This window comes from Sciurus vulgaris (genome assembly GCF_902686455.1).
Source record: "Sciurus vulgaris genome assembly, chromosome: 9".
NCBI classification, from domain to species: Eukaryota; Metazoa; Chordata; class Mammalia; order Rodentia; family Sciuridae; genus Sciurus; species Sciurus vulgaris.
In genome coordinates this window covers 59,622,338-59,646,223 of record NC_136469.1, presented here as the reverse complement: position 1 = coordinate 59,646,223, position 23,886 = coordinate 59,622,338, and the positions used below count along the sequence as shown (strand labels likewise).

Below are 23,886 nucleotides of genomic sequence, written 5' to 3'. Positions count from 1 at the left end.
ATGGTGGTTTTGATTTGCATTTCCCTAATGATTTTCTTATATACCTTTTGGCCATTTGTGTATGGTCTTTGGAGAAAGGTCTATTCAGGTTCTTTGCCCACTTTTAAACTGGGCTTTTAATAAGCTTTGTCATTTATTTGCTTATTATCATGGAGTTGTAGAAGTTCCTTATATATTTTTAGAAAATAATCCCTTATAAAATATATAGTTTGCAAAGATTTTGCCTCACTTCATAGGATGGCTGTTCACTCTTTTCTTTGCTGCAGAAGCTTTTCAATTCTATGTAGTTCTACCTGGTTATTTCTATTTTTGTTGCCTGTGTTTTGGTGTCATGTCCATGAAATTATTGCTTAGATCAATTTTCTTGGAGCTTTCCCCTTTTTCTTATAAAAAGCTTGCTGTGCTCATGGTTTATGTTGTTGTATACTTAAATTATTATTAATAAATTGTAAATTTTTATATTTTATTTTTAATACAATGCTATAATTTTGAGAATAATATTTAAATCTCTCTCTCTTTCTCTTTGGTACTGAAGATTGAATGCAGGGGTGCTTTACACTGAGCTTCATCCCCAGTACTTTTTGTATTTTATTTTCAGACAGAGTCTTGCTAAGTTGCTTATGACTTCACTAAGTCCTGAGGCTGTCCTCAAACTTGCAGTTCTCCTGCTTTAGCCTTCTGGGTTGCTGGGATTGCAGGCATGTGCCATCATATTGATGAGAATAATATTTAAATCTCTTAATGTCTATGTTGAAAAAAGCACATTTTGTAATAGTATGATTTCCCCCTAAGTTTATTGATGTATACTTCACAAATACTGTTTATATTTAAAGTGTGATACACACACACATATAAAACACACACATATACATTGTCATACATAACTACAGTTAAGCTAATTCCTATTTATTAACGCATATAGTTATGATATCTCTGTGTGTGTGTATGTTGAAAACATCTAAGATCTACCCCCTTAGCAATTTTTTTTTTTTTTTTTTTTTTTTCAGTACAGGGATTGAATCCAGGGACATTTTACCACAAAGCCACATCTTTAGCCCTTTTTAATTTGAGACCTAGCCTCTCTAAGTTTTTCATGCTGGTCTCCAACTTGAGAGCCTCCTGCCTCAGCATCCCGTGTCACTAGGATTACAAGTGTGCACCCCTGCACCCAGCTCTCTTTAGCAAATTTCAAGCATATAATGCAACGATACTAACTATAGACACTATGGTGATCTCCTGAATTTATTCTCCAGGAACAATGAACTTTTGTAGCCTTTGGACAATACTTCCCTGTTTTCCTTATCCTCCATTCCCTGGCTACTACCATTCTACTCTCTGCTTTTACAAATTCGAATTTTTAGATTCGACATGTAAGTGATATCAAGCTGTGTTTTTCTTTCTGTGTCTGACTTATTTTACTTAGCATTATATTCTCCAGGTTCAAGTCAGATCTTACATTTACGTCTTTAATCTAGCAATTCTACACGTATGGCCTAAATATTTTTGTCCTCCTAAATTCATATGTTGAAATCCTCAATCTCAAGGTGATAGTTTCAGGAGGTGGGGCTTTGGGGAGGTAATTCAGTTATCAGGGCAGAATCTTCATAAGTGATATCAGTGTCCTTATAAAAGAGGCAGAAGAGACCCCTTGCACATTTTTACCAGGTGACCTTTTGAGTCTATGGTGACTATCTATGAGAAAGCATGCCCCTAACGGATACTGAATCAACTGGTACCTTGATCTTGGACTTCCCATTATACAAAACTGTGAGCAGTAAGTTTCTGTTTATGATATTTTGTTATGGTAGTTCAAATGGGCTAAGGCACAGACTTCTGGTCATATATCCAAAAAAACTGAAATCAGGATTTTTTTTTTTCAGTACCAGGAATTGAACCCAGAGGGGCTTAAGCTTAACCACTGAGCCACATTCCAGGTCCTTTTTAAATATTTTATTTAGAGACAGGATCTCATTAAGTTGTAGGGCCTCACTAAGTTGCTGAGTCTGGCTTTGAATTTGCGATCCTCCTGCCTGAGCCTCCCAAGCCGCTGGGATTATAACCACACGCCTCACATCTAGCTGAAATCAAGAACTTGAAGAGATGTTAACATTCCTAAGTTCATTGCAACATTGCTTAGCTGAGATGTGGAAAATATTTATCCATAGATGAACAGATAAATAAAATGTGGTATGTACACACAAACACACATACATATAAATTTATGTATACAAATTTATATATTATATAAGTATATACATATATATATAATGCAGGGTAAGGAAAATGGGAAATGTTTTTCAAAATCTGTAAAAATTCAGTTATTCTTGATGAACAGATTTTGGAGATTTAACGTACACAATGGTGTCTACAGTTACATATAAATTCATATATAAAATCTTTTATATATATTTATATGAGTTCATATGTATAGAAACAAATTTATACATGTACCACATTTTATTTATCTATTCCTCCATTAGTAAACATATATATATACATATATATATATATACACACACACATATATGGAATATTATTCAACTTTAAAGGAAAAAGGAAATTTTTCTGGTTACTGGGAGCCAGCAGGAGGAACAAGTGTGGAGTTATTACCAATGAGTGTTAAGTTTCAGTTAAACAGGATGAATAAACTCTAGAGATCTACTATTTAACACCATATTTATAGCCAACAATATTGTACGGTTAGAAATTTGTTATGAGAGTAGATCTCATATTAATGTTCTACCACAATAAAATAAAATTTAAAAAAAAATAGTAATTTGACAGAGGAAAAAAAAGTGAAAGAAAGGGCTGGGGATATAGCTCAGTTGGCAGAGTGCTTGCCTTGCAAGCATGAAGTCCTGGGTTCAATCCTCAGCACCGCCAAAAAAAAAAAAAAAAAAAAAAAAAAAAAAGAGCAGGAAGTGACAGACCATGTTTGCTCAGATTACGGGTTGCAGATAAATTGAAAAGGTTAAGGAAAGAGGATCAAGGAAATGAGTAAGGAAAAAAAAAAGGTACATTATCTCCATTTGCTTCCACAGCTACTAAAAGGTAGTAGAAACCTATTATTAATGACCAACAGTAATTTACAAATTAAGAGAGTAATACACAGAAAAGCAAATGACTACTTGGGCATGGTGGCACTCATTTGTAATCCCAGCTACTCAGGAGCCTGAGGCAGGAGGATGGAATATTTTAGGCCAGCCAGCCTGGGCAACATAACAAGATCTGTTTCAAAATAAATTTTTTAAAAAGGACTGCGGATGTAGCTCAGTGGCAGAGCACTTGCCTGTAATTCACAAGGCTCTGAGTTCAGTCCCCAGCACTGAAAAACTTTTCTTCTTCAAGGGATAATTGATTTTTCAAAGGTTGCATGGATAATTACTGTTACAGTCATTTTTGGACCTCAATCTTTTGACCTTTAATGAGTTCTCTTTTATTACTGTGCACTTAGAGTACTGACTCTGCCATTTGTTAACTGTGACCTTGGGAAAATCAATTCCTCTGAGTCTCAGGTCAACAAAGGGAAGGTAAAACACAGACTTTATCCTATTATGTAGGATATGAATTTGACGACTCCAGGTATCTCAGATAGTTAAAATCATGTAATACCTGTCTTTTGGTGTCTGATGGATTTCACTTAACATAATATCTTCAAGGTTCATCTATGTTGTAACATGTTTCATAATTTCATTTTTTAAAATATTTTTTAGTTGTAGAAGGACACCTTTATTTTATTTATTTATTTTTATGTGCTGCTGAGGATGGAACCCAGTGCCACACACATGCTAGGCAAGCTACAACTCCAGCCCTATAATTTCGTTCCTTTTTAAGGCTAAGTATTGTTCCATTATATGTACATACTCCATTGTATTTCTCCATTTATCTGTCAATGGGCATTTGAGCTACTCCTACCTTTTGTCTATTGTAAATTATACTGCTTTATACTTTGTTATATAAATATCCACTTAAGCCTGATGGGTTTTGACAGTCAGAAAAAGCTCCCCACTTCTTTTTGGGGATGCTGGAGATTGAAGTCAGGGCTCTATGCATACTAGGTAAGTGCTCTACCACTGAGTTACATCTCAGTACTAAAATGTAGTTATTTAACAAATATTTTTATATAGTACCTAATACTGCTAGACACTATGCTGGATACACTGTGCTGGATGCAGAGTCTGTTGGTCTTAAAGGTCATCATTATGCCTCTATTTTTTGAATATGCAAGGCCCATATCACTGAAATCCAAGCTAAAACAAACACACAATAAAACAACCAATGAAAAGATTGTTGTAAACAGGGTGTGATGGCACTTTTGCCTGTAATTACAGCTGTTGTCTGAGGCAGGAGGACCACAATCTTGAGGCCAGCCTGGGCAACTTAGCAATAGCCTGTCTCAAAATAAAAAGTAAAAAGGGCTGGGGATATAGCTTCCTGGTAAAGCATGCCTAGGTTCAATCCCCAGCAATTTAGTAATACCTGTTTCAAAATAAAAAGTAAGCCAGGAGCGGTGGCACATGCCTATAATCCCAGCAGCTTGGGAGGCTGAGGCAGGAGGATCCTGAGTTCAAAGCCAGCCTTAGCAAAAGTGAGCGCTAAGCAACTCAGTGAGACCCTATCTCTAAATAAATACAAAATAGGGATGGGGGTGTGGCTCAGTGATCGAGTGCCCTTGAGTTCAGTCCCCAGTACCCCCTGGGAAAAAAAAAAGGTAAAAAGGGATTAGGATGTAGTTCAGTGGTAGAGCACTTTTCTAGCATGTGGGAGACCCTGGATTCAATCACTAGTTCTGGGAAAAAAGTGTATATACACATATAAATATATATACATGTTATAACATAGCTATTCAACAGTTCAAATGCACAATGCCAGTATTAATATATTTGGGGTAAAAAGTGAAACATATAATAAATATTCTCTCCTAAAAAATATATGTATGTATGCTGCCCTGATGTCTGAGTTACCTCCCAAACGCCCACCTCCTGAAACCATCACCTTGAGATTGAGGATTTCAACATGTGAATTTAGGGAGGACAAAAATATTCAGTCCATACCTGTAGGATTGCTTGATTAAAGACTTAAATGTAAGATCTGACTTGAACCTGGAGAATATTATGCTAAGTAAAATAAGTCAGACACAGAAAGAAAAACACAGCTTGCTCTCACACAGAATCTAAGTTGCTGTGGGCCTCACTAAGTTGCTGAGACTGCCTCTGAATTTGTGATCCTCCTGTCTCAGTCTCCCAGGTAGCTGGGATTTACAGGCATGTGCCACCATGTCTGACTCTTCTTCTAAAATATTTTTTTAAATAATAGTAGTGTAGAGATTTTAACATGTTAAATGATTATGCACTTTTTTTTAAAAGTAGCATTTTCTTTTAAGTTCACAAAGTACATTTTGTTTGTTTCAACAAATCCACTCTCCTCTGAAAATTCTCTTGGGTCTGGAAGGAGTATGCACATTGAGCTTGAGATGCAGTGGTTGGCTTCTTTTCAACTTCTTACTAAGCAGAGTGATAAAGAAAAAAAGAAAAGAAAGAAAAGAAAAAGTCTCCAGGGAAACCAGCTTCATCATTAAACTTTGCATTGAAAGGAAAGAACTAAATCTCCCTTGAACAATGTTCTTATTTACTAGGATCTCTGGCAAGTCATTTTACCTGGTTCCTAGGGAGAGTAATGTCTACTTTGCAGAGATGTTTGAAAAGTGAAATGAGATAACACACATAAGAGCATTTTTATAAATTCAAACAGTATACCAATGGATTAAAAAGGTTGCCATTTCAAAAACATGTCAGATAATAAACTCTAATAGCTACGAGAGAGTGACAAAGTCATGATCCTGCTGTTTGTTAAAGAATTTAATCAAATTTGTATAAACATTTCCCCAGTGGAATTCAAGTTAACAATAAAACAAGTCCTGAATTTTTTTTTCTTTTTCCTGAATTGGTCCATGAATTGAAAAGTGTCTTTTCCACCATACAATGAAGCGCGTGGATCCCCTTGGTAGCTTGCACACGATCCTTCCATGACATGAAATGCCACCCAGAACACACTATTCCATTTCAACTACTTTCACTAATCTATCCTATTTCTGACCCACAGTGACACAGAATAATCCTAATATTGCTCTTTGAATGTTTAAAGAGAATAATCAGGTCTTCCTTCTATTATCTTTCTATTGACTTTCTAGGATTTTGGCATTTTTACCAATATGACAACTGCCCAATGGATATTTTTAGTGTCTCTATTTCTTTTGTGGTATCTAGAACAGAGCACAATATTCTGGATATGATATGAATAATACAGGTTCCTTATGCTGAGTCCTATATTTATTTCTGTTAATATGTCTTAAGCTCATATTAAAGTGTTAAGCTAAAATCTTGACTTTTTTCTTTACAAGAGTTGATCATGTTTTACCAATTCCATTTTTCTATAATAACTTTTCAAGATTCAACTATAATAATTTAATCTATTCCTTCTATTTTGTTCTGTTAGATGTGAAAGTGAAAGAGCATATTTTTTTGGTTACCAAGTTTCCATTTCATATGAAATCTGTTCCTACGTCTTTCCTTGGATTACGTGAAATCCAAGAACACTGCTTCTGCCTCTTGGCTTTCCACTTACTTGAACTAGCTTAAGATGACGTCTGATCTTTGCAGCTTTGTCTACAAAAGAGCATTACACCCTGCACCCCCCCGCCACATACCCCCACACCTCGGTCACTTCACACTTCCTTAGTGTGCAGGCTGGAAGGGCAGCCTTTTGTATCAAATAGAAAAACCGAGAAACTCAGCACCTCAACTCCATGTCTACCGGAGAAGGAGAAAACACTTGCCTTCACTGTCATATCTCTGTGCTGATAATGGAAGAAGATACGTCTTCTACATGTGGAAGGATCATTTCTGGGGAGGAATGTAACAAATCACAAACTGGAAAAAAACCACTGGACTTGGAGTTGAAGGTGAATGTTGGTTGGGAAAAAAATATACTAATTCTGCTGCATTCATGTTGTGTGACTTTGGGAAAGCCACACCTCCTTGATGTCATAGATAAGTATTAAAGAGTAAGGATAATTTTATAAAAGACCTAAAGTCCCTTTCAACTGACAGTGCACCTTTGCCATCTCCTGTTGCTTTGCTTTCTGTGATTGAAAGACTTTTCTCTCAAGGCCTTGCAGACATGGCAAAGGTTTGTAACCATGCTTAGTGGTTGAAAGACCCCTTTTCTCTCACTCTGACCTGTACCCCTCTTTTTTCTTCTCTTTATACATACCATCCTTCATCTATATTCATTCAACTTGAACACTTTCCTGCTTTGCCAAGTTGTCCCAACCTGAGGTGAAATCCAGGATAAGAGGGAAAGGTGTCACATTGTAAAAGCAAATAATAACAGAGATAGGCTATTTGACTAGAAGCAAGTTTACAAATATTTTCTGCATAAATCCAATTCCTGATGAAAAAGTATGTGTGTATGTATGTGTGTTGTGGTAGGGATCGAACCCAGGGCCTTGTGCATGCTAGGCAAGCACTCTATCACTGAGTTACATCTCCAGTCCACAATACTTATTTTTTTATTTGGATCGGTCTCTGTGACCTTGGTCCCGTGTCTGTGCTATACCCAGAATGACATCTATGGAAGCCAGCCATCAGGACTTTTTAGTTTCTGTATTTAGAGGCAGGCTCTGTCTCAGAAGGTGAGGAGACTCCATAATTGGACAGATGTTTAGATTCTGGACAGTTAAAAACATCCACAGTTGTTGCTGATAATTCTCCAGTGATATTCCTTAATTCTTTGGACAATGGTCTTTAAAAGATGTCTACTTGAGAATCATAAAACTAATAATTATTTTTTCTCCTGGTCTGAAATATTGAGGGCTAAGGAGGAAAATAATTTGGTCCTCTCTTCACATAGCCTGATAGGAGTTTGGCTGGGACAGGGAAATAGGAGGATGTAGTTAAAGAATTAACTGCCAAAGCCAAACTTTATGTCTGGAGGAACCAATTTATAATCCTTTACTTTGATAATTAAATTACACAATCTCTTTCCAGCCACTTGCTTTTCACAAGAATGGTTTAATGCACACTAACATTTTCTGGATGAAATAATTTATTGTTTTTGTGTTTTCTAAAATTAGAACAGTTAAGTTAGAGCTAGCCACAAAGATATACAAAGAAGTTAATATAACTAGTTTCCTACATCTGACTGTACTACTAGCTTGCTAGGGTTACTGTAATAAAGTACCACAGACTAGGTTACTTAAACAACAGAATTTTGTGCTCTCACAGTTCAGAAGCTGGCCATCTTAGGAGCAAGGTGTCAAAAGAGTTGACTTCTTTGGAGGCTGTGAGGGGAGGATATGTTCCAGGCCTCTCTCCTTGGCTTGTAGATGACCATCTTTCCCTTGTCTTCACATTGCCTTCCCTTAGTAAATGCCTCAGGTCCAAATTTATCCTTTTTATAAAGATACCAGTCATATTGGATTAGGTCCCATCCTAATGATCTCATTTAACTTTATTACCTCTGTAAAGATCCTATTTCCAAATAAGGTCACATTCTGAGTGGTACTGAGAATTAGGACTTCAACACATGAATCTGTGGGGAGGGTGACACCGTCAACTCATGACACTGATCTTGTTGGTGATTTCCTGTTTAGGAGAGGAAGAAGGAGACTGCACAAGACTCTGATGGCTGTATTGGGAAGAAAGTAGTGCTGAAGGCTGGGAGACTAAGACAATAGCATTCCCAAATGTGGGCAGACCTGAGAAGACCTCTTAGATATGAGAGAACAGAAATCACAATTTAGTTCTAGAATAGGGCAACACTTTGCTCCATAAAATTGAATTGGATGTTCTGATAAGCGGAACAGAAGTTGGTTTTATAAACAGACAAAGGTTGAAAGAAGCAGGAAAAAAAAAAAAAAAAAGGTTATTGGTCATTTCAAAGTTACTTCCCTTTTAAGGCCAATAATAAAAAGGCAACTGATTGGTTAACATCAGATTGCTTTAGGTTACCTTTTTCCCTGTAAGGATTAAGGCAGACAGAATGTTTTTATCCTGCCAATTGAAATGTGCCAGGTGGGGAAATTTGGCTGTTATTTCCCTGATACTGATTTCTTGGAAGAGGGATATACAGCTTAGTTTCAATTTGGAACTTGAGCATGAACAACTCTGTTTTGATTTTTAGTCAGGGCTGTTGGGTCCTAGTGCAGGTGCATAGTCCAAAACAATGGCCTCCCATTATTTTAATTTAACAGTATATAATCTAAGGTGGTATTTTTTTAATGAACAATTTGAAGACATGATCTAGACAAATATAAGCAGAATTTAGGAAGTATTTGTCCTTTGAGTAGAACCAAAAACCATTTTTGTTTAATTTTAAAACAAACAATTTCTCTAATTCTTTCTTTCTAGGTGATAAAGCTTATTCTGGCATCAGTTTGGCGATATTACAATAGAATTTAATACTACTGATTTTACTTAGATTACAGGAATCATATATTAAATCTCAAAACTCATAAGTTCATCCAATCTAATTAAACTACATTTTAAAGGCACCTCTGTATTAAGTAAGATGCAGTAAAACAAATATAATGAAGTCAGAAATTTTCTTTCTTTCTTTTTTCTTTTTTGCTAGGGATTGAACCCAGAGCCTTACACATGCTAGGTAATTATTCTTCCACTGAGATATATCCCCAGCCCTTCTTATTCTGAGACAGGATCTCACTAAGTTGACCAGACTGGCCTGGAATTTGCAATCTTCCTGCTTCAGCCTTTTGAGTAGCTGGTATTACAGGTATGCATTACCATACCTGGCTGGAATCAGAAAACTTTCATGGAATCTACTCAAACACACCCACTTTATCTGTTTCACAGGATTCAGATATAATAATGTGAACTACATAAGGCTCTACAGGTATTTTTATTATTTCAAAGTATGAGTAATGATCCTCACTTTTGTTTTTAACTTACTGAGACATTCATCAAATTCTCTATAGGTCTCTAGCACCTCATGACTCAATGGAGATGTCGAAAGGAATTAATAGCATAAGTGAATATGCCAAATTTTATGAAATAACTTTGTTAAAAATACAGCCTAGGGATTTTTAAAATAAGCTGATGTCTAAGTTAACTTTGCTCTCTCTGTGCTCTAGATCTCTTTAGATACCTACCATATTCCATTTTGAATTTTGGCAAATTACTTATTTCACAAATTTAGCAAATTACACATATATATTTCTACCATACTCTACACTAGGATTATAGGAAGAATGAGTTATAGTCACCTTCCATTTCTTCAGGTACTTCCTCCTCAGCATCCTGCTGAGTTAGAATCAATATAAACCTTGTGAGCTCTGAGACATTTGAATGCGAATGAGCAAAGCAACCACATGATGGCAGCATGTTAAAAGAATAGAGAATTACTTGAAGTTCCTTTCAATTTTTAGAACTGTATGAACAAAGAAGAAAATCTCATACTTAACCTGCTTCATGAATCCCTTATTCAAGTCCGCTCTTACAGATGCAGGAGACAAGTAAACTGACTGGTTTCAGATCTCAAAAGCAGTAAGGAGCAAGAGATCAAGGGCTCTGAGCTCTCAGATTTTAAACTAGAACCAGGCAGGCAGACTGATTCATTCTTTAAGCTGAATTTTTTTGGTAACAAGTATGAGAAATATTTGGTGCCTTATACAAAGCCAAGTAATAATTAATGGATAGTGCTTAATACTAACGTATAATAGTTACACAAGATGCCTTTTTTGCTCTGCTGATTACATAAAAATTCTTCTCAGTTATATATACATGTGTGTCATGAGTTTTTTGTTTGTTTGTTTTTGTTTTGTTTTTTGTTTGTTCTTTGCTGTGCTGGGGATGGAACCAGAGCCTGGAGCTTGTTAGACTGAGGTGGACCCACAGCCCCCTGTTGCAATTTTGAATGAGTCATCAAAACATTTCAATGACTAATTTGAATAATCTCTTTGCTTTGTCTTCTGTGACTTAAGACTTCATTTCATTAACAAACAAGTTAGTCAACATTTGTTGAATACCCCCAACTACATGCTAACTGCCTAGGACAGGAGAAAGAAAGTGAAGAAAGACAGGTTGGCTCTTGTATTTGAAAAATCTACGTGTGATTTATTCAGAACAATCCTATCCTATCCTTTTTTCCTCCTCCTCTTAGTTGTCCCCCACCCCCCTCTCTTTTGTGTTGTATTGTGTGTTTCTCTTTCCTGGGATTGAACCTAGGGGCACTCTACCACTGAGCTATGCCCCCAGTTCTTTATATTGAAGCAGTGTCTTGCTTAATTTCTGAGGCTGGCCTTGAATTTGTGGCCCTCCTGCTTCAATCTGGCATCACAGGTTTGTATCACCTTGCCTGCATCAGTTCTGTTTTCTTTTGTATTGGCTTATGGCAAACATAGCTCCAGTTTATTGGCTTAGCTACTTCAGAAAGAGAATTCTGTTGCAAAGCTTTCAGCAAAGTTTCTGGGACTGCGTCCCACTGACTAGGCTTGTGTCACTTATGAAAGCCCGAAATAATCACAGAAGCTATTAGGAATGAAGGACTTTGATTCACTGGACCAGTCACAGACTCACCTGCTGGACCTGAACTTGAACCACTTTCCTCTCCCTCAATAATATGCACTGAGAATGGATACCCAGAGTTTTTTTCAAAGGAAAATCAGTATGTCGTTACCAAAATAAGGTGCAGGGAATGCTAAGCAGGCAGAAACAATAGTATCTACCAAAAGAAGTTTAAAAGACTCAGTCCTTGCTGTCAAGAAGTTAATAAACTTTAACAATCATCAGCCAGGCAAGGTAACACACGTTTTCCTGTAATCACAGAAACTTGGGAGGCTGCATGAGGATGGCAAATTTGAGGCCATCCTTGATGACGCAGAATAAAAAGGGCTGAGGATGTAGCTCAGTGGCCGAGTATCCCTGGGTTCCATCTCTAACAAGGGGGTGGGGGGCGAGGGCAGTGGTGGGGTGAAGAAGGAAAAGAATCATCAGTTAATGAACTTAAAAACTAGGCAAGCACTCCACCACTGAGTTACATTCCCAGTTCTTCTTATTTTGAAACAGGATCTCATGAAGTTGTACATGTTGGCTTCGAACTTGTGATCCTCCTGCCTCAGTCCTCCAAGTAGATGGGATGACAGGTGTGTGCTACTGTGTCTTGCTTGAAGAAATATTATCACCATCATCATGCTTAAAATTGATTGGAGTTTTTGAAATACTTATATGATCCTTACAAGAACATTTATAGCTCAGTACTATTTGGTTGTCAAGGACAAAGAAAACTGTAGATATTAAATTATTTGCTGAACTATTGCTTTATCATTCCTAACATAGAACTATTATCAAAGTTGAAACTCTAATTCATATTTTTCAAATGATAGTAGTTTTTACTTATGTACAACATTAAGGAGTGTGTGTGAGTACTGGGGAGGGGGGATTAAAAAATGTCTATGTCTTTGGGAATCAAGCTTTGTTTGATATGAGAAAAACCACCTAGCATAGTGTTTCTCAAACTGCAGCCTGCCTATGACATAATTTCTTGGGTAGTTTGTTATAAGTGCTAATTCTAGGGCTTCATCCATCAGACCTCTTGAGTCAGAATCTCAAGTGATAGGGCCCCAGGAAAGTGGTGTGTGTGTGTGTGTGTGTGTGTGTGTGTGTGTGTGTGTGTGTGTGTTTACCAAGAGGCCCAGGTGATTTTTATGCACGGTATGAATTTAAGAACCTCTGGGTTAACACTTAAATGTGGGCAGACTTAGAGACTTATATTAAAAAAAAAAAAAAAGAAAAAGAAATTATAACAAGGACTTAGCTTTTCACTTTTGCCTGCAAATGTCCAATGGGTGTCTAAAAGCGGACTAAAGATTTGCCACCTCTGCCTCCATTTTGCATCCATCTCCTTTGTTCTGAGTCACCTTGGATTCCATGGTCTGATTGATATATATCTTGTGATGAGTTGAAGCTACTCTCCCCAGGCAATCAGCAACTTTCTTATCTCAAACAAGGCCCGGCCTGACCAATCCTGAGATAATGTTGGACAGACCACACCTAATCAAGATCACCTGCTTTGGCAGCTGTGAAAAGCCTCCAGCTCTGCAAACCCCAATCCTTGCCCTCATTTCTCTTTCTATAGAGACTCAAAGTCATGTTAGTACCTCAAATAGAGGGATAAGGACATGGGTTCCCTTGTTTTCCCCATGTAGTTACACAGATTAAAGTTCCTTTCGTGATTTTCACCATTATTTTTTGTTTGGTTTTTGGAGAAAGTCGTTGAACCTGATTTGATGGATCCCCAGAAACAGGTCTCTGGTCTCTTTTATAGGACACTGGTAACAAAATCAGAGATCCACAAGATTCTTCTCATTTCCTCCTTCAGGTCTTGTGGCTTACTCTGGTCTCCCATGTTTGATCTTTTCTCTTTCCTTTAGGTTAAAATACTCACCAATTATAGTCTCAAAGTTACTTATCTATTTCACCTAAACTGTCCTTATATTCAGATAAGGAATCTGATTTCCCAAAAGCAACTTGCATAGGTGGGCAGTTAGTATTGACGGTCGTTTCAAAACCATTCATTTTAAAAATGACTTTTATTTGGGAAAACGGTTATAAAAGTCAGTTAACTTATATAATTAAAATGACTTTAGTTACTTTTAATTGTGTGTGCACCAGAGCATAGAATTCAATTTCAGAATCCTGAGCCATATTTTGTGACTTGTCTTTATTAATAGTTTTTGGATATTTGCAATCTCTCCACATGTATTACTCACTTAATCCCCACACCCTAGAAAGTAGGTATAGTATTCCCATTTTATAAATGAGGAAGCTAGGATATAAATGCATAAGTGCATTCAATAATTCACCCTAGACTAGTGTTAAACTTGAAATTTTATGTGCAGAAAAATCCCCTGCACGCCTGCAGCCAGTCAGCCCCTGCCATTTCACTTAGAATATGCAAATTCTAGTCTGTGTCTTTCTTTCTCTCTCTCTTTCTTTTCTTTTCTTTTGTCCTTTCTCTTTCTTTCTTTCTTTTTTTTTTTTTTTCTTTTTTCTTTTTTTAATACCAAAGCTTGAATCCAGGGGTGCTTTATAATTGAGCCACATTCCCGGTCCTTTTTACTTTTTATTCTGAGTCAGTGTCTTGCTAAGTTGCTTAGGGCCTGGACAAATAGCTAAGGCTGGCTTTAAACTTGTGATCCTCCTGCCTCAGTCTCCTCAATTGCTGGGATTACAGGCTTGTGCCACTGAGCTCAGCTTAGAGATTCCATATTTTTAACTTGCTCCCAGGTGGGGGCCAATACTGTAAGTTTATGGATCATACATTGAATAGCATGATCCCTGATTATGTGTTCTAGTGACTTTTTCACTGTACCTGTCTTGATACCAAAGCCCAGGCATTTAGTCCCCGTGTAGGATATGTGCTGACTTTTCTTTTTGCCAGCCTACAGACTAAGGAGTGAAGCTAGTTCTTGCTGCAGGTTCATTTGTGCTATAACTTGCCCTTGAGGAATATTCAGGGAATTAAAGCACTGGCTGGGACTATTCTCTTCCCCGCTGAGGCTCTCTTTTACAACCTGGGGTCACAGCTGTCCAGAGGAAAGATACAGGTGGCTGTGGCAGTTGCCATTTCACTTATCCTTTGGAGTCACAGGACTTTTCTGGCTCAGTGAATGGACTTATTCAACTGACTTATTCCCCCTTGCCAAATTATATATATATATATGTATATATATGCATAATACACAAATATATTTTTATATAAATTTAAATATTCATAATACAGAAATATATATTTGTATATATAAATACAAATTGTATATAATTATGTAAGTTGAACATATATGTTATGACACCCAGTGATGCTTTGTTGCTTTATGCTTTCTTTTATATAAGGTTCATTTAAATATATACTAATTATTGAGTACATATTTGTTTATTTGCTTCCCATTTTCCTTGGTGTTCACAGTTCATTTTACTCTGATTCATCTTTTTATCCTGTGCTTTGTTTTTGTCCCAAACACTTCCTTTTAATCATACTATAATTTAAGCATGTAGTAAAAAAAGAAGATTCACATTAGCCACCTTTCATATTATATTACTTTGGTTAAAACAGCCTGGTCCCGAGAATTTCTTTTCCACCTTTTTTTTTTTTTTTTTTTCCCTTCTTCTTTTTTTCCTCTCTCTCTTCAGATGAGGTGGTTTGACTGACTTGATTCTTTCAAACAGAGGGACAATGGGAAATAAATCTGGGTGTTCAGCATAAGAAGAGCTAATGACAACGCTATTTTTAGGGAAAGGGCCTTTTTGTCTTCTCTGTGTTTTTCTTCATGTCTGTTTGACATCTCTGTCCTCTGGTGCTTATCTTTAAAAGGCAGCTGCGTTGCCTCAGGCATAAATCAAAAGAGGAAAGCCAGCTACCAAGTGAAACCTAGGCCTGGAGAGAGGATGAAAGGGAGCAGGGATTGAGGGAAGCAAAGGGAGGAAGAAAGGACCCCTCGGGAAGCGGGGACTGGGCCAGAAACAACAAACAAAAGTCCTCTGCTGAGACGGCCGGAGAAGCCAACTACGGAAGGATAAGATGAAGTTCTTGATACTCGGAAAGCAGGAGGGAAGAACTCCAGCGAGCCACACACACACGCCTGGAGCCAGCCAGCCCCGGGAGCGCAGGACGCGTTCTCTGGACGCGTGGACTAAAGGGGAGGTAAGTGATCAATGCCAGGGCACAGGCCAGAGAGAGAGATGTCACCCCTCGGACAGCTTAGTTACCTAAAACCAGAATCACGCGTGGTTTCCTACAGTGCTCCAGATTTAAGAGGTTATACATGAATATTCCTGTTTTTCTGGAAAAATACTGAAGATAGATTTACAATTGAATTTCCTGTGTGAGCCAATTAATGTTTAAAATGAACATCAAATTTGAGAAACAAAAAAATCATTAAAGTTCAGTCAAAATAATTATTTGACAATAGCTGAAAAAGTGCAGATTGATTTTTCCTTTAGACTTCTGCAACAAGTAGAAATACAACTTCAGGGTCTTTAAGAATGCCAGGCTCCATTTATATTGCTCCTCACAGCTCCATTTAAATATTCCACTCTTCTGCATTTCCTTTCTCTTACCTGATGGCTAACAGACTCTCTATGCCTGATACATCCCAAAGAAATGAAAGGTTTTTGGAGTTTTTAAATATTCAGTTCCCAGATGTGTGTGCGCGCGCCCCCCCCCCCTCCTCCGGAAATCAAAGGAAGTTAGGGAGAGGCCGTAATATACTCATAAGAAAAAAAAAAAAAAAAAAAGCCATAAAATATATTAATCTAGAACCCTAGTTTCTACAGAATACTCTAAAACAGAAGCTGGTTCTGTGCTAACGGGCAACACTGATGTCTGAGTGAGAACAATTATGAGTTATAAGGTCATAGATATATCCTCAGATACAGCATCCCCCCCCATCCCCCGCAATGATCCTGGGGCTTGAACTCAAAGCCTTGCACACACTAGGCTTGGGCTTTATTGTTACTGAAAATTTGGTCCTTGTCCTCGATGCCAATCCAATAATGAGGACATGATTTTGAGAAAAAGGAAAAAGAAGTGTTATTGCTTTACTAGCAAAGGAGAAGCACAGGGACTCCTGTCCCGGAGGTTGTGATTCTGGCCATCAGCAGGAACAGGGGGCTTTTAAAGAGGTGAATCGGAGCCTATTTCTCCTGTTCTCTGTTGGAGTTGTAATTCACTTGTTAATTTGGGAGATACTCATTTCTGAGATCTGATGTCATCCCCAAGTCTGAATTACTCCGTTCCTGTGGTGGGTGTGCACTCAAGGACAGATGATTGTGCCCAGAACAGGGAAGAAAGGTAATCCTCTCTCCCTTGAGATTAGGGAGGGGGAGGGATTAGGGAGTAGCAGGGAGAGAGGAAAAGAAAGAAACATCTTTTTAAAAAATAAGTCACAGGGGCAGAGCAGGAAGGGCTATATTCAAAATGTAAAATGGACCTCTGTTTCACTACCACTGAACCATAATGCTAGACCTTTTTATTTTTAAATTGGGCATGGTCTTGCTAAATTGCCCAGATAGGCTTGGAATTTGCAATCCTGCCTCTGCTTCCTGAGTAGCTGTGATTACAAGTATGTGCCACATTCCCTACCAAATGTAGCACTGAAAAAAATTAAACTAAAAAATGGTAATACATGGATATGGTACAATATTCAAAAGTTATGTAGTAACAAAAAGCTCTCCATCAATTCTTTCATTCACCTGATCATTCTCATGATGCAAGCACAATTATTTTCTTGAGTATTCTTCCAGAGCTAATACATGGAAGATATTAAACTCTTACTTCTGTTCCTTGAGAGGTTCAGTTTTCCTTGACTTAAAAACAACAAAATGGAGCTCTAATTTTTTATTCAGATCTGGAAAGGACTTCCACTTATCAGTCTAGATAATTGAGAACTTGCCAGATATACCAGTCCAGGATACCTCCTTAGAAGAGAGTTTTTTCCTTTAGCAACAAGATAAATAGCAGCTCCTAGGAAGCTGTTTTTCCTTAATGGGTTCTGTTTTATTAGTTCATTGCCTCGTAATTACAGCTGAATGCAAATAAACATGTAAAATGAATGTGATTTCCTTTCACAGGTTGAATGATATGGGTGGCCCTGGACTGTGAAAGAAAGCAATCTGTTGTTGGTTTAGCCAAGGTTTCCTATCTGGTTTGGACAAATGAATTATCACTAGCTTCATAAAACTACACTTATTTGAAAAGAAAGAAAGAAGAAAAGACAGGGAGAAGCTATACATTCCCCTTCTGTGCAGTGTCCTGATAAATTTGTATGACTATATCATCTGTATAAAATGCCAATTATTAATAATTCAGCAATAGATCTTTTGAGTTCTAAGAGCTTTAAAGCTGATGATATCTTCAAAACATCTATCACCTGCAATCATTTAAAATTTAACCAGTATGGTACAGCAGAAAGTGTCCATGAGACTATCTATGGCTCTTACAGTGCCAAAATTTGGTTTGGTTATTGATAGCACAGTTAGCTAAATACCAGCACTGTATTAGTTCTTACTGCTATAAATGTGAATTTAAATTGGGACAACGGTGACAAATATTCCATGATGACAATGAATATCAAAAACACTGTTTTCATCCCTCGCTTATGTCTGCATTCATCCTCATGTTAGCCCAAGAGGTGGATTGCTGGGTGTTACAATAGGACCCAGCAGTTAGCAGCTTCACTTAATTTTGGCAACACAGTTATACAATGATAGTGTTCAAGGTGGAAATGTCACATCCTAATTGTACTGCTGGGTACAAATTATCCTTAGTATGTACCAGTAGAAAGCCCCAACTGTCCACCTGTTCAATATTTATTTTGCTAGGTCAACCATCTAAGAGTCGTTGGTTGTCACTATTTATAAATTAAACTTGAATTTCTGAAGATAAGCAGTCATTTTATTACTTTTTAGACAAACTTTTTTCTAAGCGATGCATGTACATAGTTTTAAGTTGAATATCTCACAAAGCTTGAAAAATAATTGCCATCTTTTATCCCTTCCTTGCCCTGATTATTGTTTCTTGGAGAAAACTACTTTCAACTCTCTGTTAGCTCTCTTTCATGTTTACTGTCAGATTTCTCAATGACATTCATTTAATGCTACTTTTTCATTTTTTATGCAATTGACAGATTACTTATTTTTAACCCCTGTCCTCCTGTCTCTCAAACACAGTTACCTTCTCTTCACAGGATAGCAATAACTTTATTTTTGACTAAACTTTTCATTCTTATGACCCATAGCTGACCCATATAGCATATCATGATTATAATTACTTTCTTCTACAACTTTGTTTTTTGCTTATTATAATTAAAACTTAAAAAAAATATTTTGCTGAGTTTCCCTTTCACCCATATCTTTCTAAGTCATCTCATGTTGTTTCACAAAATGTTGACCTCCTCCTGATATACTCTAATCCATCAGGGAATTTCCTATCTTCCACATTTCCTGGAGATACACTTTCCATTGTGCTTCTCCTATTTATCCTCTCCATGGCTCCCTTCCTAGAGTTTCTGGTCACATCCCTTGGAAATTCCCTCACCTTCCTCCCACATTGGATCTCTCATCCCTGAGTTGCTCTCCTGTTCTAGGGTGATCTATCCTCCACTCACTTCCTGAGAGACAAGATGGGACTTTGCTCATAAGAAAATGCCCTAATTTTCCCAAAACAATTTATAGACTATGTGTAGAATTCTAGGTTTGAAACACTTCATGATTAATATTCAAAGGGATTGTTCCATTATGTTCCAGGTACTAGTACTATCTGGTGACTTCTGCTTCATGTTTCTTGGTACATGACCCATTTTCCTCCCCTCTGGAAGCTATTAGAAACTTTTTCTCTCTCTCTATTCGATGTTCTGAAGTTTCTCAGTGATAGGCATTTATATGACTTTCTTCCCATTGTGTGGTCACCTTCTTGTATCATGATGTGACCTTTTAGTCTGGAGACTCATGTCCTTTAGTTCTGGGAAATTTTCTTGAATCATTTGTTTAATAATTTCTTCCCTTTCATCTTTCAAGTTTCTTCAAAGAGCTCCTATTATATTTCTTGGAGAGAGACTTTAATTCTCTTATCATTTTGTTCTCTCTCTTATCATCTTCCTGCCCATTTGGTGGGGTTTTAGGAGGGAGAATACATAAGTGTATATTTATTATTCTATATTTGATCACAAATCTGACAATCATAAAGGAGCTGAAATTTTGCTGAGAACCTCTCCCTAAGAACTAGCAGATAATGAGGTCATAAAAAGCAAGGTACAAAACAACAGGCTATCCATATGGCATTATCTCTTTTATTATTCAAATATAAAACCATCTTACATGAAATTGTGTGTGGTCATCTGAGTAAATACCTACTAAATGTTTGGAAAAACAAAATAATTCCCTTATGTGAGTCAGCCTCCTAGTCCCTAATGTTAAACTTGTCTCAAACATTCAAACATTGTCTCAGCATTCTCTTTTCTATAAAAACAAACAAAAAATTAAAAGAAAAACAAAACAAAAATGTAAACCAAACATTATCATTTTACTACTAACCCAATTTAAAGAATGTTATAGTTACTATAATTTAATTTTTAATTTATGGATATGGGAAGGAAAAACCACATTTTGTCCTACTTTGGATATCCCTTTCCCCCCACAGACAATTCAACCCAAGACCCCCAGCATGCTATGCCTAAGCCAGCCTCAAACTTGCAATCCTCCAGTTTTAGCCTCCTGCATAGCTGAGATTACAGGCATGTGCTACCATGCTTGGTTTAAAATTAAGTCTAAAGAAATAATAAACCTTAGTGATCATTCATGATTTCATTCATGTTTATATGAAAATTCTAATTATATTTCAATTACATAAAATCTGAGTTAGTTTGCTTGCTTGTTTATAATGTGAAACTGAAGTTACATCTATGTTTCAGTTTGAATAGCAACAGTGTTCTATGTCCAGTGTAGAACTCTTCTCTGTGCAAAACCACTGGAGAAGAACATTGCTGTATTATATTGTCATTAACTGTTTTCTAGGCCAAACATTGCTTGTTATATCAGTGGCAAGACCTCCAAGAGAAATCCACGAGGCAGAGTTAGATAGAGACCACACTCTCTCCTTTGGAACTGTGCATTCTACATCTTTATTAAAGAGCTAATCCAGCTTTTTTGCAATTTACTTATGACTTTGCTCCATGACAACTTTGGAATGCTTGATAGCAAGGTCTAGGTCATGTTTATCTTTATAATCACAGAGCTTAGCACAAGTTATGTTCTGAAATGTATACAATTTAATCATAGGGACTGAAATATTGAGTAGTCTGCCATATGTACTAACCATAAATTATTCCAGTCTTTTTAGCATTAAGAATTCCTTTAAAGCTACTTTTACCCTTAATGAATTTCACATTTTAACAGATTTCTACCAAGTTACAATTTTAGAAATAACCTGTTTTCTGATAATTGTTGATATAAACACACACCATACCAGTTGGAAAAAATCCAATCAAGTGTAAAGAAATTTATTTTTGATGTTAGCTTAGCAATGATATTGTGGTTAAATATTATTTTCATTCAACTATGTGAAATACTGAAATAAGTTATGCTTTCCGTTTTTAAAATTTATTGTTTATTTTCAAGATTTATCCATGTATGTAGAGCTAACAAATCCACTTTCCTTTTAAAACATTCATTAAAGTTTCAGACCCCTAATTCATGTTTAGTGGTTACCTCTGGGAAGAGATGAGGGAAGACATGTTGTTATTTTTGCAGTGCTTTACTTTTACAAGAAAACCTGGAGTGAACACGGAAAAATATAAACTTATGAAATATGGCTATTGGGTTCTTGGAAATCTATTTGATTTTCTGCAAGTTTGAAAATTTTTTTACTTACAAAGTAAAAACAACTGATTTCAAATACCTCTTTTGACAAGCACCCACCTAAAAAACACCCATTTAGCTAACGCAGCTACTTGGGAGGCTGAGTCAGAAGGATTATAAATTCAAGGCCTATTGAACAATTTAGTGAGACCCTGTCTGAAAAAGAAAAATTAAAAAGGCTAGTATTTCAGTGATAGAGCATACCTGAGTTCAACTCCCAGCACTACTCCTCAAAAAAAAAAAATAAAAAAAGGAGGAAAAACACCCATTTATTTAAAAAAAAATACTGTGAGTTTCTCTTACAAAATCTCAAATTAAACTGGGTGTGGTGGTGCACATCTGTAATCCCAGCAGTTTGGATGACTGAGCATTAGGATCAAAAGTTCAAAGACAGCCTCAGCAATTTAGAGAGGCCAGGCCCTAAGCAACTTGGCAAGACCTTGTCGCTAGATAAAATATTTTAAAAGGCTGGGAATGTGGCCCAGCAGTGAAGTGCCGCTGGGTTCAATCCTCCATACCTCCATACCAAAAAAAAAAAAAAAAAAATTCTGTATTTAAATATTTACTCTTAACTTTAAAAAGAATAACAAAATCTCAGAGTTAATATAGTTTTTTTTTTTTTTTTGAGGTGCTAGAAACTGAACCTAGAGTCTTGGAGATGCTAGGCAAGTGCTCTACCACTGAACTACATCCTCAGCCCTTTTCGTTTTATTTTGAGACCAGTTCTTGATAAATGCTCAGGCTGGCCTCAAACTTTTGGTTCTCTTGCTTCAGCTTCCTGAGTCACTGAAATTATAGCCATCCACCACTACATCCAGTTTAGAATTGTAATTATAGATAACAGAGGAATACATATTAAGATGTTTGACTCTCAAAAATTGAAATTTTGTTATGTAAAATTAGAACTTCATTAAAGCCTATGTAACCACTTTCACTCAGATGACTGAAATGTTCAGTGTGGGGATTTGTAATTTTTTTTTTTTTTTTTTTTTTTGTGATGCTGGGGATTGAACCCAGGACCTTGTGCTTGTGAGGCAAGCACTCTACCAACTGAGCTATCTCCCCAGCCCAGGATTTGTAATTGTTAATACCTATATCCAACAGTCAGCTTTACCCAATATGGTCCAAACTAAAATCTTGAACCCTGTAACATACCCAAAACTGGTCCTTTTATCCAGTAACTATAGTCATGAAAGTCAGAAATATCTTGGTCATTGAGACTTACAATGTTAATGTTAACTTCTTTCCATGGTTTCTTTATAGGAGTCCTTTTAAGATTATGAATATTTTATAAAAATTATTTCAATTAAATTAGCATTATACCCATAAATCCACTAAACCTATGATAAATAAAAACAACCAATATATGAAAGTTCATGAATGGACTAATGGGGTTAATGCTGTGGCATTGATATTAGTAGATAAGATGCAGAGACCTTGTGTTTAAATTTTTAGTAAACACATCTCATGATGATAAGACAAAATAGAGAAATATAAACTAGGTATTAGTTAAATAGTATTTCAAAAGAAACAGAAAATGAAAATAAAGGAACACACTCCCCTTTCCCTCAAGCCCCATATTCAAACAGCAAATCCTCTTAAAGCTAATATCAATATTTTCAGAATCTGACTACTCCACTATTGCTTCTTTTTCTATGATGAATCTAGCTACCACTGTCTCTGCATCATTAATTATTATTACTATTTTTTTTGTGGCACTGGGGATTGAAACCAAGCCCTTGTGCACGCTAGGCAAGCACTCTAGCACTGAGTTACAGTCTCTATCCTTTTTATTTTGAGACAGGGTCTCACTCAGTTTCCTAGGCTGGCCTGGAGCGTGTGCTCCTCCTGCATAGCTGGGATTTTAGGTGTGTGTCACCATACCCCACTTCATCTCTACATTAATGCTTGCGTATTTGCACTAGCACTCTAACCATTATCCCAATTTCTGTCCCTGCCCTTCTTCGCTGTATTCTACAGAAACCAGTATAAATCTGTAAAAACATGTTGGATTGTATCACTTCTCTTAAAATCATTCAGTGCATTTCCATTTCGCTCTAGGTAAAAGCCAAAGTGCTTTAGATGGCCAACAAGCCCCATATTCCTTATTTATTGCTGTGTAACAAAGTACCCCAAACTTAATTGCTTAAAACAATATACCTTTATTATCTCTCAGTTTCTGAGATCTGGTTAGAGATCTGGATCCTGGGTGTTTTAGGGAGGCTGCAGTCAGTATATTGGCTGGGGCAATTCAGGTCAAGGCTGGAATGTGGGAGGACCTGTGGTCAAGCTCATGTGACTCTTGGCAGGCCTTGGGACCTACCTGACCATTAGTCAGAGAAATCAGTTCTCATGTGGCCCTTTCCATAAGGGTAATAACAGCATGGTAGCTTGCTTCCCTGAGTGAGGTATATGGGGGTGGGGATGGGGGGGAGGTAGGGAGAGTGAAAGGGAGAAA

At 36.8% G+C, this 23,886-nt stretch overlaps 1 protein-coding gene across 5 annotated transcripts in view; it reads left to right on the top strand.

The window, feature by feature from the left end:
* The window catches only part of LOC306669710 (uncharacterized protein), a 130,774-nt gene that overhangs the window by 24,144 nt on the left and 82,744 nt on the right, over window positions 1-23,886 (top strand). Inside the window, exons 2-3 of one of the 5 annotated variants that reach the window (XR_013766206.1) lie at window positions 15,388-15,717; window positions 17,646-18,554. The exons of 3 other annotated variants lie outside the window; for them this stretch is intronic. Coding sequence is in view for 1 of the 2 variants with exons in the window: in XM_079153852.1 (XP_079009978.1) it covers window positions 15,595-15,717 (123 nt within the window). In the remaining variant the exon portion in view is untranslated. Of the gene's footprint in view, window positions 1-15,387; window positions 15,718-17,645; window positions 18,555-23,886 lie in introns of those variants that run through there. One more of the 5 variants, XM_079153852.1, reaches the window with a different exon arrangement.